Here is a 15,909-nt window from a genome sequence, read left to right as displayed (position 1 = left end):
CACAAGCCACAGGAAATTAATCGCCAGAAATAAACCGTTTTATATACTTACTGAAACATCATCTGAGCTGGAACTGCTGGTCGATGGATGCCAAGATTCATCACTGTCAGGATCCAAAGGGTAAAGCTCTTCACTTCCACTACTGTCTGTGTCAAATATGCGTTGAAGACCCAAAGGCACTTCAGACGTTCCTGACCCACCTGCCATTTTGCCGTGGCTTGTGACTATGTATCTTCTGAAACTACCACCAGACGGCACAACATAGAACTGCACTCCATCGTAGCCTGCCATCTGTTGCAGTAACACGGAACTTTTTCAACACATTGTGAAGAAGACATTGTTAAGAATGCCGCAACATGAGAAACTCAATTTCGTGAAAGTTGTGGCTTATGACTAAATCTCTATCTCTCCGAGCCCTTCATATGATAAAGGCAAGATAAATTTCATCCCTCAATAATAATGCTGTAACAATCAGTATCAGTGCATCTGATGAGAAGCTATATTAAGGTAAGATTTTTTTAGTCTGTTGAGTGTCACTGTTTAGCTGCACATTCATACAACTGTGGTAACATTATGTGATGATTTTACATTAAAAAAAACAAAAAAACTGCAGTAACATTCTGTATTAAAGTATAGAAAGGCACTATCATTCCCAGTTATTCCAAAATTCATTTTGATTTATCACTGGAAGGAGAGCTACATCATTTTGCTGTCAAGAAATATATTTTCTTAATATTAACTTCCAGTGGAATGTCAGCAGTAAATTGTTATGAACTTATGCTATTGATTTACAGTCATCAATCTGATGTTGTGCACATACATTTGTCTCTACTGCAGTAATTCTACATGGCAAAATCACAGTGACATGAGAGGAAAAGAAATAAATACAAGGCAATCTGGAAAGCAACATTTTTTGTTTGTTTTGTTTTTGTTTGAATCCATACAACAATATTCTGACAAGTTTTAGTTTTGCAAATCAGGAACACATGTAGATACTAAATATGTATCATCAATAAATAAAGTCTTTGGACATGTTGCCTATGTATTATCTGTACAATGCACAAAGAGCTGATGGGTGAAATAGGGTAGGAGACTGATTACAAGCGCCCCCCCCCCCCCCCCCCCCCCTCTCATTTTTTTACAGGTCAGCCTTCGGTTTCATTTAGTAATAAATACTTTGTATATTTCTACAGAGGACATAATTTATCAACCTGCATTGTAAACTACTCTTTGTTCAATAGCACCATGACTTAATTACCACTTTGGTAATGCATCTCATAATTGTAAATGTTTATTTTCATGTATTTATATCTCCCTTCCATTCCTTGTATTTGATATGTAACACAGAATAGCATATGGATACTGTATTATACTCTAGTACAGAAAACAGTTTGCTTCCGTATACATTGACTCAAACAACGTGAGTCTACTAAGTCTTCTTTTCATCATCATTTTGTTGTATAGAACCAGTGGTTTCTTGAGCCACATCAGTCGGTGTAGTATCTGGCACTGAACTCGAATCATCATCTTGGGTCTCTGTACTTTTCTCTAATATGTTCTCAGTTTCTTCTGAACCTGCTGTGGTAAGAAGTTTCTGAGTAACTGATGTGGAACTCACTCGCAAAGGCAAAAGGTGTCGGATGGGCTCCACAACTGCCATTCGATCCAGGAATGTCAGCCCCTGAAAAATAAAGTCAGGAAATATTGTAAATGTGAGCAGCAATTTCAACCCACATGGAGATTTGTGTCAAAAGCTAATCTAGTTAGTAATGATATGAAACTAAGAAATGTTAGGAACCCAGCATAAACAGAGCTTGCTTTGAAGTGTGATCATAGTACTTCTAAGAGCATAACCAGAGTTAGTTAGTTCATTAGTTATTTAGTTAGTTAGTGAGTGAGTGAGTGAGTGAGTGAGCGAGTGAGCAAGCTCCCTCTAGAACCATGGAAGTTGCTCCCGATGTCTTAACGAATGTCCCATCATCCTCACCCTTCTTCTTGTCAGTACTTCCCATATGTTCCTTTCTTCACAAATTCTGCAGAGAAGCTCCTCATGGCAAATACACAATACAGTTTTTGCGACCTGTGCCACATGACTGTCCATTCACAACATCAGATATAACAAACTACTGTGTAAACTAAAATATAAAAGAAATTATTCTACTACAATGGGAGCAATGTTACCAAGCACATTAATGTAGCAAATGCACAAATCCGGCAAGATCAAGTAGTTGAAAGTAAATAAATAAATAAATAAAAGACTGTCTAAGGAGCAGGGCTATAGAAGCTAGGTGAACAAGGAAGATACCAGATGTAGACTGCTGCAGACAAAGAAAGCTATCCTCAAGAAATGATCTCTACCGTGGTCAAATATCAAAATGGAGCAGATGAGGTCATGAGTGTGGTTATAGAGAATGGTTTAGTACGAAGTATGTACCACTGTAATCAAAAGAAACTGGAAGTTACTGAAGTGTCTGTGCTACAGTTAGAATAGTAGTGGGCATAGAGGAAGATGTGGAAAGTGCTAGTGTCAGACAAACCACACAAACTTTGAAACATAACATAGAGTACATCAGGTCTAGTATGTACATAGAGATGAAAAGATCAGCACAAAACACACAAAACAGGAAGGAAGAGAAAAACATCTGATCAGTCAAAAGATATATTGTTATAAGAAAATTAAATACATTTCTAATATGATTTTACAGAAGCAATAAATAATCTAATAGAGCATTATATAAGCACACTCACCTCTTTTTGTATTTGCTGCACTGATACACCCAAATGTGTTGCCAATGTTGCTGGTGGAAATATTGCATGCAGGCACCTCTGCAAATGAGGAAACAAGTCCTCAGTCAGACAACAACAAAATCTGCTGAATGTCTCTCTTTCAGCGGGAAGTAGCGTTCCTTGTTCCTGCTTGTGATATCCAAGAATGGTCTTGACCGCACTACCAAGAGACTCTTGCAGGCATTTTGTAATGCTATTTGCAACAGCAATAGGTGCACACAATCTTAATTCATTTAGTGCAGACAGCAGACCATTACAGTATTCAGCAAGGGGATAAAATTCTATCAGACTTTCTGGTGGATGATCCTGCAAATAAATTTAGATTCACTCATATGTTTCTAAATAGCACAGATTTTTATATCGACAATGCCTATGTCATAATTACCTGTTTTCCTGTGGTAGGTGATGGAGAAGTTCTTACATTTGATGGTGTTTTAGAAACTGTAAAAGACTCCATGTCCTGTTCAAATTTTTTATTTGCTTTACGGACTGCCTTCTCAAAATTCTGTGTGACTGTTTTAATAAAAACGGGTGCTAGCAGACCCCTGAAATCTGCACCAACTCTGCTGAATGATAATCCAAAATACATACACTGACCCAGAACAGAGTCTAAAGAAGTATTGGCACGATCCACGTCCCTCTCCAAGGTGTTCAAAAAATTGTGAATCTACAAAAAATCAAATAGATTTTTATATATTGTTAGTTTTACTGAAAAGTTAAAAATTATGATGTAAGGAGTGACATACTCACCTTCTCTGTTATCCAAGAATAAAAAATAGCAGTTTCATTTACATTTTGGTCTCTCGGAGATGGAAGAATAGGTTCTTCATCACTGAATATAGCTCTGAACTGTGTTACAATGTTAAAAAGATGTATTCTGGTAAGCTCAATCGTTTTATTCAAATGCTGACTTGCTATAAAAACAAAACATAAATATTGGTATTATTTAAAAGGGTGATAAGGAACCTAACATGGAAAGATTTCCTAAATGGGAACTTAATAAATGAGCACACAAATAGGAAAATTGAAAGACTTCTCTGTAGTTGTATATATGTGGCTGTACAATTTGTTTCAGACTCTGGTTTCATACCACATATTTTAAAAACCTTCACAGCATCCAATTGTCGCCACCAATACTAGAACTAAAATCTCATGGAAATGATTCCAGTGACACAATTTGGAAGGTCACTAGCTGTTACAGGATTTCTAGATTTGTAATATAGCTGTTCCTTTTATGAAGTTGACATCTGGAGTAGAAAAAAAAAAAATCACAGTTGGGAATGCATTTGTAGGCACAAACTTAAAAACTGAGCACTGGCAGGCCAGATAGTGACATATTGCTTCCTAACATTGCAAGTTCACTTGGAAAGCATGTGTTATTTTAAGAGATATGATGTAACACAACCAACTTTTTCAGCAGGGATGCCTGCAAAACTCTTTTATGAATCTTAAGTACTCTCTTGGGATCACCTAACTATTATATTGCAGTGGCATCAGTTTACAGACCATTATAAAGATGTTGCCAAAAATATTATTACTAGAGAAAACACTTGGTTTCCAACCAGGAATTAGTGTCCAACTGCCTGAGCAAGAATAACGGTGTACCTTTACAGACACAATAGCGTTTTGTATTTTTTACTGCTCTCTGTGTCCAGTCACCAACAACATGCACATGTGACTTCTTTAATGCATGGTAGTGGCAGTGACCAATCACAGCAATGTTTCACATCACATCCAGCTATGAGAGTCTGGAGAAATTTACCAAAGAGGGAACAAGATTCTAAAACTGCCAGTTTTGAAATAACTGGTTAAGTGAAACTGAAAATTTGTAGTGCTCCAAGCACTAATTTTGATGGGAAGTACATAAGACCAACTGTATCTCAATTGGTAATAACCACTTAGTACATTTAAGGGATATTCCTTTGATATCTAAACGTTATGCATATTTAAATAGTGTATGCAATCTTATGGTATTATCAAAGTGAATATGGACATTAACTTTTTTCATTCGACAATTGGAAATGATATCCTCAAATCATTACACCCAGGATAAACAAAGAGTTGGAAGGTCACTAGCTGTTACAGGATTTCTAGATTTGTAATATAGCTGTTCCTTTTATGAAGTTGACATCTGGAGTAGAAAATGTACACAGAAATTATTATATTCCAGTGATATAAGGGTGGCACTAAAATTTAAAACATAAAAATACTGGTAGTCATAGAAAATCCCTTTCTTCAATAAAAATGACCACCCCAATATGCCAATTTCATTTTCCTAAAAGTGGAGAAAAAATCTACTTATTCATTTTTGATGACATCTATAACACTTTGTTTGCTCATTGCTTATAAATTTTTGTTTTCATGGATTTACTTCATTAACTAATTGCTTTTTACTCTTAATGTTTATGAGCACAATCAACGTCAAATAAAAGGTGCTCTGAACCCTATATTTTTGGGTTGGTTGGTGCAAGTAATGATCAACAGTGTTAAGGAGAAGTCTACGGATACCAGTGACTATATGCTGGCTCCTATTTCTATTGTACAAGAGGTGGGATTCTTCCTATATATCAATCAGATGGCCTGAAAATGGTGTAATGTAATGCTTGTAGCTCAAATAAAATAAAACTGCAAATTTAGATGGCAGACAATGTTTTGATTTGACATTTTATATTGAACAAAGACAGTTTTCATCCCTTCCATTGGTCACATTACTGTGTAGACTGCACTTGGTGCTATGTTGCATCCAAATAGTTTTAGAAGCTCTCCCTGTAGAGGACAACTTTTTAACCTTGAAATTTCATCCTCCCCCACCCACCTCTTCTACCATATACACTTTATATGGTTTATTTATCGAGACATTAAGAGGTTGCAATTGTGAAGTAAGTTGTCCCGGAATAACAGCAAGCTTTGTATTTCCCATCTCAATTTCTCTTTCACAGAATTTTTCAAGTGACTACTAAACTGGTCTAGTGCACCGTTCCTTCTCTCCCACACTCTGTTAAACCATAATTTTATTCCAGCGTCGTCCCTCCATCCCTTGTCATGTACATGAACACCACCACCTAGCAGTATTTCAAAAGGTTCTGACATTGTTTTGCACTTGAAAATGATCAATGGATTAAGTTTAGTACCATAAGAATAATATGAAAGGACAACAGTTTAGTGCATTTTTTCATTTCCACTTGCTTTATAGTTACAATATTATGAAAAGGAAAGTTGTCACTCACCATACAGCAGAGATGCTGAGTAGCAGATAGGCACAACAAAAAGACTGTTCCAAATAAAGCTTTTGGCCCATTAGACCTTCGTCAAAAACAAACACACACACACACACACACACACACACACACACACACTCAAGCACAACTCACACACACATGACTGCAGTCTAAGGCAACTGTAGCCACATTGTGTGGCTGTGCCTATCCGTGACTCGGCGTCTCCACTATATGGTGAGTGGCAACTTTCCTTTTCTTAATATTGTTACATTCCATCCTGGATTTTCCATTGTTTGCTTTATAGTTACAGTTTTAGCACCTTTCATGGCAGCAGTTCTGTAACTCGGCTTATCAAATGCCAGAGGAGTTTTGTCATATTTGCTATTTGGCTTAGTTCCACACTGGCTTTCACTCGATGTTGAATAAATAAGTGATCGAAAGATAATATTTTCTCTTCATATTCTTGTGGGATTTTCTGAGAGATTTTGGTTTTGGTTCCCATGTTAAGTCCAAGATGCTTCATGAACCTGTAGCACCAACCAACTCCATCCTTATAGTCTATTAAGTTCCACTGGTTGGTTTGTTGGTTTGAGGTATAAAGAAACCAAACTACAGGGTCACAGTCCCTTCTTCCTGACACGAACAAGGCTCAGGGTGAAACAACACCCAAAGTACGTTTGGGAAAGTAAAAGAGTGAAAAGGAATGTGGAACCATACCTAAAAAAAAACGAATAGAACGAACAAAAAACGGGGAAAATGTACTCCACAAGCAAAAGTATGTCCACCCCAAAAGACAAGACAAGATGAACACATGAAGGGAAAAGATGACTACCAGGACAAACACAAAGAAAGGCTGACACAGAGTTAAAATGGAAGGAGGGTGAATGCCCCAGAGAGAAGGTCAAACACCCACCCTTAGATGGTATGATAAAAAACCCCCTCGTGAATAAAACGTAAAACTAAATCTGCTGTTGAGGCATTGCCACCCAACACCGAAGGTACAGTGCTGGGAAGGTTAAAAGTCCACCGCAGAGCAGCTAAAATTGGGCAGTCCAGCAAGATGTGGATGACAGTCATAGGGGTGCCACAGCGACACCAAGGTGGGTCCTCGCGATGGAGGATGTAACCATGTGTTAGCCACATATGGCCAATGCAGAGCCGGCAGAGAACCTCAGAGTCCCTGCGAGAGGCTCGCATGGAAGACTCCCACACGTGTCTAGTCTCCTTAATGACATGAAGTTTGTTGTGCGTACTGAAGTTATGCCATTCTGTCTCCCAAAGCCGAAAAACCTTGCGGCATAATAATGAATGCAAGTCAGTTACGTGGATTCTGATCTCCAGAAGCGGTTTCTGCTTGGCCTGTTTGGCCAGTTCATTTCCTGGGATACCAATGTGACCTGGGGTCCAGACAAACACCACTGAATGACCGGGCTGTTCCAGGGCATAGATGGACTCCTGGATGGTCGCGACCAAAGGATGGCAAGGGTAGCACTCGTCGATAGTTTGGAGACTACTCATGGAATCAGTATGGAGAAAAATGACTCCCCAGGGCATGAGCGAGTGTGTTCAAGAGCACAAGATATAGCCACCAACTCTGCAGTGGAAACACTGCAGCCCTCTGGCGAGGAGTGCTGCTCAATATGCCCTCTGTGAACACAGGCAAAGCCATGACCATCAGCCATCGGTGTAAACCACTTCAGTGCCCCGGGACATGGCAGGAATCGAGAGGAAGTGACAGCAGAGAGCTGCGGGAGTAACTGAGTCCTTAGGCCCATGTGAGAGGTCCAGATGAAGCCGCGGCCTAGGTATACACCATGGAGGTGTGCGCGGATGGATCCGGAGGGGAGATGATAAAGGAAAGGACTCTAGTTCACACAGTAGGGATCGGGTACGAACTATGATCGTAAGCCCTCACCTGGGCTGCTGATGTAGGAGATGGACCGCCATGGGTGGGAAAAGGAGACAGTAATTCAGATGCTCAGGAGAACTACGAATGTGCGAAACACAACTGACGAGCGGTTGAGCACGGCTAACTTTCAATGGATGGACTCCGGCCTCCATCAGGACGCTGGTCACCGGACACATCCTAAAATCTCTCGTCGCTAGTCGAACGCCACAGTGGTGCACTGGGTTGAAAAAAAGCAATGCTTAGGGTACCGTCGAACCATAAAACAGACTACCATAGTCAAGGTGGGATTGAACAAGGGCGCTGTAGAGCAGCAGCAGTGTAGAACAATCTGCACATCAGCTGGTGTTGCTTAGGCAGTGGAGGGCATTGAGGTGCTGCCAGCACTTCCGTTTAAGCTGACAAAGGTGAGGAAGTCAAGTCAATCGGGCATCAAAAACCAGTCCTAAGAATCGATATGTCTCCACGACAATGAGTGGATGATCATTAAGATAAAGTTCTGGTTCTGGTTGATCGGCACAATGCCGACAGAAGTGCATGACACACGACTTTGCGGCTGAAAACTGGAAGCCATGGGCTAGAGCCCATGACTGCGCCTTGTGGATGGCTCCCTGCAGGCACCGCTCAGCAACACTAGTACTGGAGGAGCAGTACGAAATGCAAAAGTCGTCTGCATACAGAGAAGATGAGATGGATGGCCCTACAGCTGCTCCTAAGCTGTTAACAGAGATATGCTCAATACAGAGCCCTGCAGGTGTGCATTCTCCTGGGTATGGGGGGAACTATGAGAGGCACCAACTTGGACACGGAAAGTATGAAGTGACAGGAAATTTTGGATAAAAATTGGGAAAGGGGCCCAGAGACCCCACTCATATAAAGTGGTAAGGATATGAAGTCGCCAGGTTGTGTCATACGCTTTCCATCAATCAAAAAAGACAGCAACCAGGTGATGGCGTCTGGAAAAGGCTGTTCGGATGGCAGACTCCAGGGACACAAGATTATCAGTGGTAGAGCAACCCTGGTGGAAACTGCACTGGCATGGAGCCAGTAAGCCACGAGTCCAGGACCAAACCCAACTGCCGGCACACCATATGTTTTACAGCTTACAAAGAACGTTGGTGAGGCTGATATGGGCTGATAGCTATCCACATCAAGCAGGTTTTGAGCACTAGAATGATGGTGCTCTCCTGCCATTGTGATGGAAAGACGCAACTGCACCAGATCCGGTTGAAGATGATGAGGAGATGTCACTTTTTGTCTGATGAGAGATGATTAATCAACTGACTGTGGATCCGATCTGGCCCAAGAGCTGTGTTGAGGTGAAGTGCAAGGGTGCTGAGAAGCTCCCACTCTGTAAATGGGGAGTTATAGGATTCACAGTGGCATGTAGTGAACAAGAATACCTATCCTTTCAACCAACATGTGATGGTGCAAAAGGCTGGTGGGGGGTAATTCTCCGACACAGAGTCTTGAGCATAATGCTCAGCAAAGTGCACGGGAATTGCGTTTCTGTCAGTAGATAACATACCATTTATGTTAACGCTAGGGACACCTGCTGGGGTCTGGTATCCAAAAACACATCTGATCTTCGTTCAGACTTGGGAAGGTGATGTATGGAAACAAATGGTCGAGTTGTACCTCTCCCAACACCCCGGTTTCCATCTTTTTATAAGCTGGCGAATGTGGGCACAGAGCCATTTAAAAGCAATTAGAAGCTCCAGGGAATGGTGCCACTTATACTGCTGAAGAGTCCGCCTACACTCTTTAATGGCCTCAGCAATTTCCGGCGAGCACCAAGGTACTGTCTTTTGCCAGGGGCACCCTAAGGAAGGAGGATTGTGTTTTCTGCCACAGAAATGACTGTCCTGGTGACTCGTTCAACCATCACATCGATGTTACTGCGTGGGAAAGATTCAACGGCGATGGCAGAGGTGAAAGCTTCCTAGTCTGCCTTGTTTAAAGCCCATCTGGGTAGGGGTCCATGGGCATGATGCCAGAGGAGTGACAGGAAGATGAGGAAGTAGTCCCTACCACACAGGTCATCGTGGGCTCTCCAGTGGAGAGATGGGAGAAGTCCTGGGCTGCAAAGTGATAAATCAATGGCTGTATAAGTACCATGAGCCACACTGAAATATGGGGGGCTCCAGTATTTAGGAGGCAGAGGTCAAGCTGAGACAGTAAATTTTTGACATCTGTACTTCGGCCAGTAAGCATGGCGCCACCCCACAAGAGGTTATGGATGCTAAAATCTCCCAAAAGTAGGAAAGGTTTAGGGAGTTGATGAATCAGTGCAGCCAGTACATTCAGTGGTACTGCACCGTCTGGAGGAAGATATACGTTGCAGACAGTTATTTCTTGCGTTGTCCTTATCCTGACAGCAACAGCTTCAAGAGGAGTTTGATGGGACACAGGTTCACTACATAGCGAGTTCAAGACATCGCAAACTCCACCTTACACACTATTATATTCGCTGTTGTTTTTATAATATCCCCTATAGCCGAAGGGCAGGGGTCTGCAGAAAGCAGGTGTAGGCTTAACAGAATTTGCCGTAGCTCAGTGAGGTGGTGGAAGAAACTGCAGCAATTCCACTGAAGGATGACATTATCATGAGGCTGGGGCACAGTGAGATCTAGGTCCTCAGCGGATGCCAGAATTTCCACTTCACCCTCAGATGCAGAGCTCGTAGGTAGCGGTGGCATGGATGCCACCGCAATGTCTTGGTTCTTGGGGGTCTTTTTCTTTTTTGGTTTCTCTCACTGCTCCTTAGGCTGGGAGGGCTTCACTGATTCAGTCTCAGGGACTGAGGAGGACAGTGAAGCCCTACGACCAGATACCTGTGGGTGCTTCAGCCATTGGCAGGTGTCTGCTTTGTCACTGGTAGGAACCTGGGATGGGAGTGATCCAAGGGACCCCTTCCTAGTGAGAGGAGCCAAAGAAGACTTTTGCTTATCCAGCTGAGAAGTGGGGACTGATGTCCCCGATGGTTGGGGGAGTGTCACTCCCGAAGTAGATGGTGCAGGAGTGACAAGGATAGAAGTGCCCCCACCATCACGGGGCCAGGTGGAGTCTTACAGCTCTGAGAGCCAACTATACACAGCGGAACTGAAGATGCAAGACCTGTTCTCTTAGCAGCACGTAAGTGGATGTCATACACAAAGGAGCTTAAATTTCCTCTTAGCCTAATTGTAGGTCAGTCGGTCCACGGTCTTGTACTCCATGATTTTCCTTTTTTTCTGTAGAATCCTGCAGTCCGGTGAGCAAGGGGAATGGCGCTTTCCTAAGTTGACATAGATGGGAGGCGGGGCACATGGAGTATTGCGATGTGAAGGACATCCACAATCTCAACAGCTGACACTGGAAGTACAGTGAGAAGACAAATGACCAGAATTCCAGTACTTAAAGCACCACATCAGGGGAGGGATATATGGTTTCACATCACAGTGGTATACCATCACCTTGACCTTTTCAGGTAATGTGTCACCCTCGGAGGCCAAGATGAAGGCACCGGTGACAACGTGATTATCCCTCGGACCCCGATGGATGCGCTGGACGAAATGAACACCTCGTTGCTCTAAGTTGGTACACAGCTCGTCTTCAGACTGCAAAAGAAGGTCCCTGTGGAATAGAATACCATGGATCATATTTAAGCTCTTATGGGGTGTGATGGAAACAGAAACATACCCCAGCTTGTCACAGGCGAGTAATGCCCGTGACTGGGCAGAGCATGCTATTTTTTATCAAGACTGACCCAGATTGCATTTTGGACAATCCTTCCACTTCCCCAAACTTGTCCTCTAAATGCTCCACAAAAAACTGAGGCTTCATTGACATGAAAGATTCTCCATCTGCTCTCATACATATACGGTACTGGGGCAAATAAGGTTCGCTGCCATCCTTAGCCTGGCATTCCTCCCATGGTGTGACCAAGGAGGGGAATGATTGGGAGTCGTACTTCTTTGCATTAAAGTTAGGCCTTGACTGCTTAGAGACTGCTGCTATTGGACCACCAGCAAGAAATGATGTACTACACTTCATAGCAAGTCATCCACTCTGATGCCACCCACTCCGACCAGGGGCCCTTCCCAAGGGCGCCACTCAGCCTCAACAAAGCAAAGCACCTGGCACAATGGCCATTGCCTGGAGTCCTGATGCATTAGGGAGATGGGCATCTATTCCTTGGCATATGTGGGGAGTTAATGGTGCAGGCATCAGCAGAGCGACCCTGTGTACTCAGGGGGTTACAACCAATAGGGTACATGGGGGTCCCACCAGAAAGGACTAGCTACCATGTTGGACATAAAGTGCAAAGAGGTCCATGATCAGCATCGGTGCAGAAGAAGATACCACACAGCGGATGGAGGAAAAGGCACTCGAGAAGGTGTCCTCACTCAACAACCAGAGAATGAGCAGAACTGCAAATCCACGACAATAAAGATCTCAGTGCATGATGGACACGATGCACCGTGTAAGGCGCCCTTCCCCAATTGGCTCGCTCTTCAGAAAAATTTGGAAGAATGGAGCTCAAACCCCACAGGTGGCCATCACATAAAGCCTGAAACAAGTGAGACTCCTTTTAGTCACCTCTTATGACAGGCAGGAATACCTCGGGCCTATTCTAAGCCCAGAACCTGCAGGGGGATAAGTTCCACTGTAGAGCTAGCATACGGGTGTGAGTTTGAATCATTTTTGTATTAATTCCAATGCAATTTTGACAGTGTCCTTGAATACATTTCAATGCATCACCTTCTAGATTTGGCCATTTTGCATTCAGTCCTCTATTTGCACATTTAGTCTTCCTTTTTTTTTTCAGTTCCTCTTTACTAGCCTGCCAATCATGAACAGTTTTTTTCTGTTGGTGGAGGGCCAAAATGCTGCTCAGCTGCTCTGTTTCCATGTTCTTCTGCATATACTATTACTTTCAATTTATGGCCCGCATTGTATGAATACTTTTTATTTTCTTATGATTACAAAACTAGCTACTAACAAAAATATTGTACTGTTATCAATAACACAAATCACTTTCAATTCAAGTTCACTGGCACTGTAGACTACAATGACACACAGGTTTGTGATGGTGGGGCAGGAGGGAGACAGTGCTAGCAAGCCTGGGAATCCCCACAACTCTTGTTCATTGCACTGGTGCACTGCTGCTGCCAGTTGAATCCAGTGTTGCAAGATAGAGATCAGTTTCCTGCGGCATTGAATATATGGCCATTTTTAAGACTAGTAGAAATTTTAAATCAAACACTGGACATTTTTATATTAATTTAGTGTAAGATGAAACTGAATTTTGTAGACAGTTTTTCAAAGAAAACAGTCCGTCTTATAGCCAATAAAATACGGTATATATTGTATATGATCTGTATTACCCCATTTCTGTCTTTCTAGAGGTCAAAAAATCTATAAAGGGTGATCAAAGAGAAACGAGCAGGAAGCATATTTACAGAAGCCTGTACCTGTATGTTAGAAGTATTGACCCTGGCTGTTGAGACACTTGTCCCACTGTGACACAAGGTGGTGAATGAATGTCTCATAAAATTCCCAGGGCTGCGATGTTATCAGTCCCGCATGTACAGCTGGACGTCGTGATCGTCCAAGGTGAATTATTTGCCCCTATGCTGACATTCTTCTTTTCTCTGCACCCTGTGGTATTGAAACATTTGTTGGAAGCTCATGCTGCCAAGTTAGTGATTTTATTCTGTGTCATCTTTGAGCAAGATGGCCCTCTTCTGATTCACTTCCTGCAGCATGGGACAACAGTGAATGCCCAGTGTTACTCGCAAACTTTGACCAGCCTCCATCGAGCGATCAAATCAAAACAATGAGGCAATCGCACCCGTGAGGTCATTCTGCTCCATGATAATGCAAAGCCTCATACGGCCAACACAGTCACAGCACTCCTGCAGAAATTCAAATGGAAGGTTCACGGCTACCCTCCATACAGTCCGGACCTCTCTCCCTGTGATTACGCCATTTTTGGCCCCCTTAAAAAGGATCTAAGGGGCAAACGATTCACCTCGGATGATGACGTCCAGCTTTACGTGTGGAACTAGTTAACATCACAGCCCCAGGAATTTTATGAAACAGCCATTCACCGCCATGTGACACAGTGAGACAAGTGTCTCAACAGCCAGGGTCAATACTTTTAACATAAAGGTGCTGGTTTCTGTAATGATGCCTTCGGCTCATTTCTTTTTGAATGCCCCTTATATTTTTCTTAAGTCTTGCTTCCTTTATCAAAGCCCAATGTCAGAACAGCTTCTCTGATGCTTTCACCTTTCCAGAAGCCAAACTGATCAACATCTTAGAGAAATTCATCCATCTTTTTCATTCTTCTGTATATTATTCTTGTCTGCATCTTGGACGCGTGTGATGTTAAGCTGATTTTGTGAAAATTCTTGCATTTATCTGCCCTTGGTATCTTAGGGACTGGATGGATGGTTATTTTTCCAAATGTGTGATGGGTATTTCTTCCAGCTCATAGATTTTACATGCCAACTTGAACAGTCATTTGGTAGCCATGTCCCCCAATGATTTTAGAAAATACATAGCCATGTTACCTGTCATCTCTACTTAATCTGAAAATAAATCTTACACAGTTCGGTGAAACTGACTATTACTGGATCCCCTATGCCTTCCACATCAACTCCCATTTTGTCTTCTCTCATCTGACACGTATTCTTTCTACCAATCTGCTCTCTCCAGTGTGTTCATAGGGGAATTTCTGCTGCACTCTTAATGCTGACACACCTGCTTTTAATGTTAGCAAAGGTCGTTTTGACTACATATGCTGGATCAGTTCTTCCAAGAACTATTTCTTTTTCAGGGTGTGTACGTGGACGAGGAAAAAAAATTCCCGGATTTTTCCCGGAATTCCCGGTTAAAAGTACCCTTCCTCCCGGGTGAAAATACACTTTTTCCGTGTTAAGTGAGAGTATACTTTTCCTCGGAACTGTAAAAGTTATCAGTCTTTTGAATGATTATGGTTTTATACACTGGCGTAGAATTTCCCAGCACTTTAAAAGAAACTGAGGTAACAAAACACGTTTTGGGAAGATGTCTGACGTGCAGCAACGTGTACACTGTATTTTCATATTATGAATGTATAAATTTGAATTCCACCAAACACCGCATGTTACTTTCCGTTTCCAAAGTATTGAAATAGTGATCGTGATGCGCTTTTGTAAGCTACTCATAGCTAATGTCACGTAATCTCACCAGCCGATAACAGCGGATATTCAGAACATAGGACACGTGTTGTAGTCAGCCAATAGCAACATCACTGTTAAGTAGCGTGAACACACAAATAGAAAAAGTTAATGGTTTAAATTAAATACGTAGTTTTGCCACATGGAAAGAAGAGCTTTCACATATAATGTTGCCCATTTTTGCACGTGTTACACTTTAAGATACATCACCCAAAAGTAAAATTTTTGAGGACATAAATGTCAGATCTTCTGGGCTCGAAATTATTCTAAATCATCGTACTCAAAGAGCTGATTTTTAAATGAGAGTCAAATGCTCTGTGATTTAAGAAATTCATCGTACATTCTCACACATAGTTCATCTCGCATAAAAGGAAATTTAGTTTGAAAGTAAGTGTTTTCAAACCACCATTCGCAATATTTTCCCGCGACCTGTTAGAAATAGGTTCGTTTCAGCGGTTGCCAGAGAGCACCAGATAACCAGCATCACCGCGCTTGCGCAGCTATGCAGGAAGCCCGTATGTTTGTATGTGTAAAACATTAAAAGATCTTACATAATGCCATAAAAGAAACAAGACATTAAAGGATACTCCAAGAGCATGGGAATTTCGTGCACCATACTAAAATGCATAATTCAGCTGAAAGTGCACATTCGTATGTCCAGATTCGGATGTAAATTTTCTTGGAGTACCAGTACTGTATTATATCATGTTTGGGTCTTTATTATGGCATAATGCCATACGTGCTAGAAGATGAAAACGTGCACTTGAAATGCAGCGAATAGTTGTAACTG

The 15,909-nt window shown here is 42.0% G+C and overlaps 1 protein-coding gene across 2 annotated transcripts in view; it reads right to left on the bottom strand.

Annotated features, from left to right (window-relative positions):
* Positions 1–1,149: 1,149 nt before the first annotated feature.
* The window catches only part of LOC124802590 (conserved oligomeric Golgi complex subunit 8), a 36,284-nt gene continuing 21,524 nt past the window's right edge, over positions 1,150–15,909 (bottom strand). For both annotated transcript variants that reach the window (XM_047263466.1, XM_047263467.1), the window contains exons 6-9: positions 3,538–3,701; positions 3,173–3,454; positions 2,749–3,093; positions 1,150–1,681 (exon numbers count right to left, since the gene is read on the bottom strand). In XM_047263466.1, coding sequence (XP_047119422.1) covers positions 1,430–1,681; positions 2,749–3,093; positions 3,173–3,454; positions 3,538–3,701 — 1,043 coding nt within the window. In that variant the 3' untranslated portion in view covers positions 1,150–1,429. The remainder of the gene's footprint in view (positions 1,682–2,748; positions 3,094–3,172; positions 3,455–3,537; positions 3,702–15,909) is intronic.

The sequence above is a fragment of the Schistocerca piceifrons genome, chromosome 6, assembly GCF_021461385.2.
Source record: "Schistocerca piceifrons isolate TAMUIC-IGC-003096 chromosome 6, iqSchPice1.1, whole genome shotgun sequence".
NCBI lineage: Eukaryota > Metazoa > Arthropoda > Insecta > Orthoptera > Acrididae > Schistocerca > Schistocerca piceifrons.
This window is presented reverse-complemented; position numbering and strand designations above follow the sequence as displayed.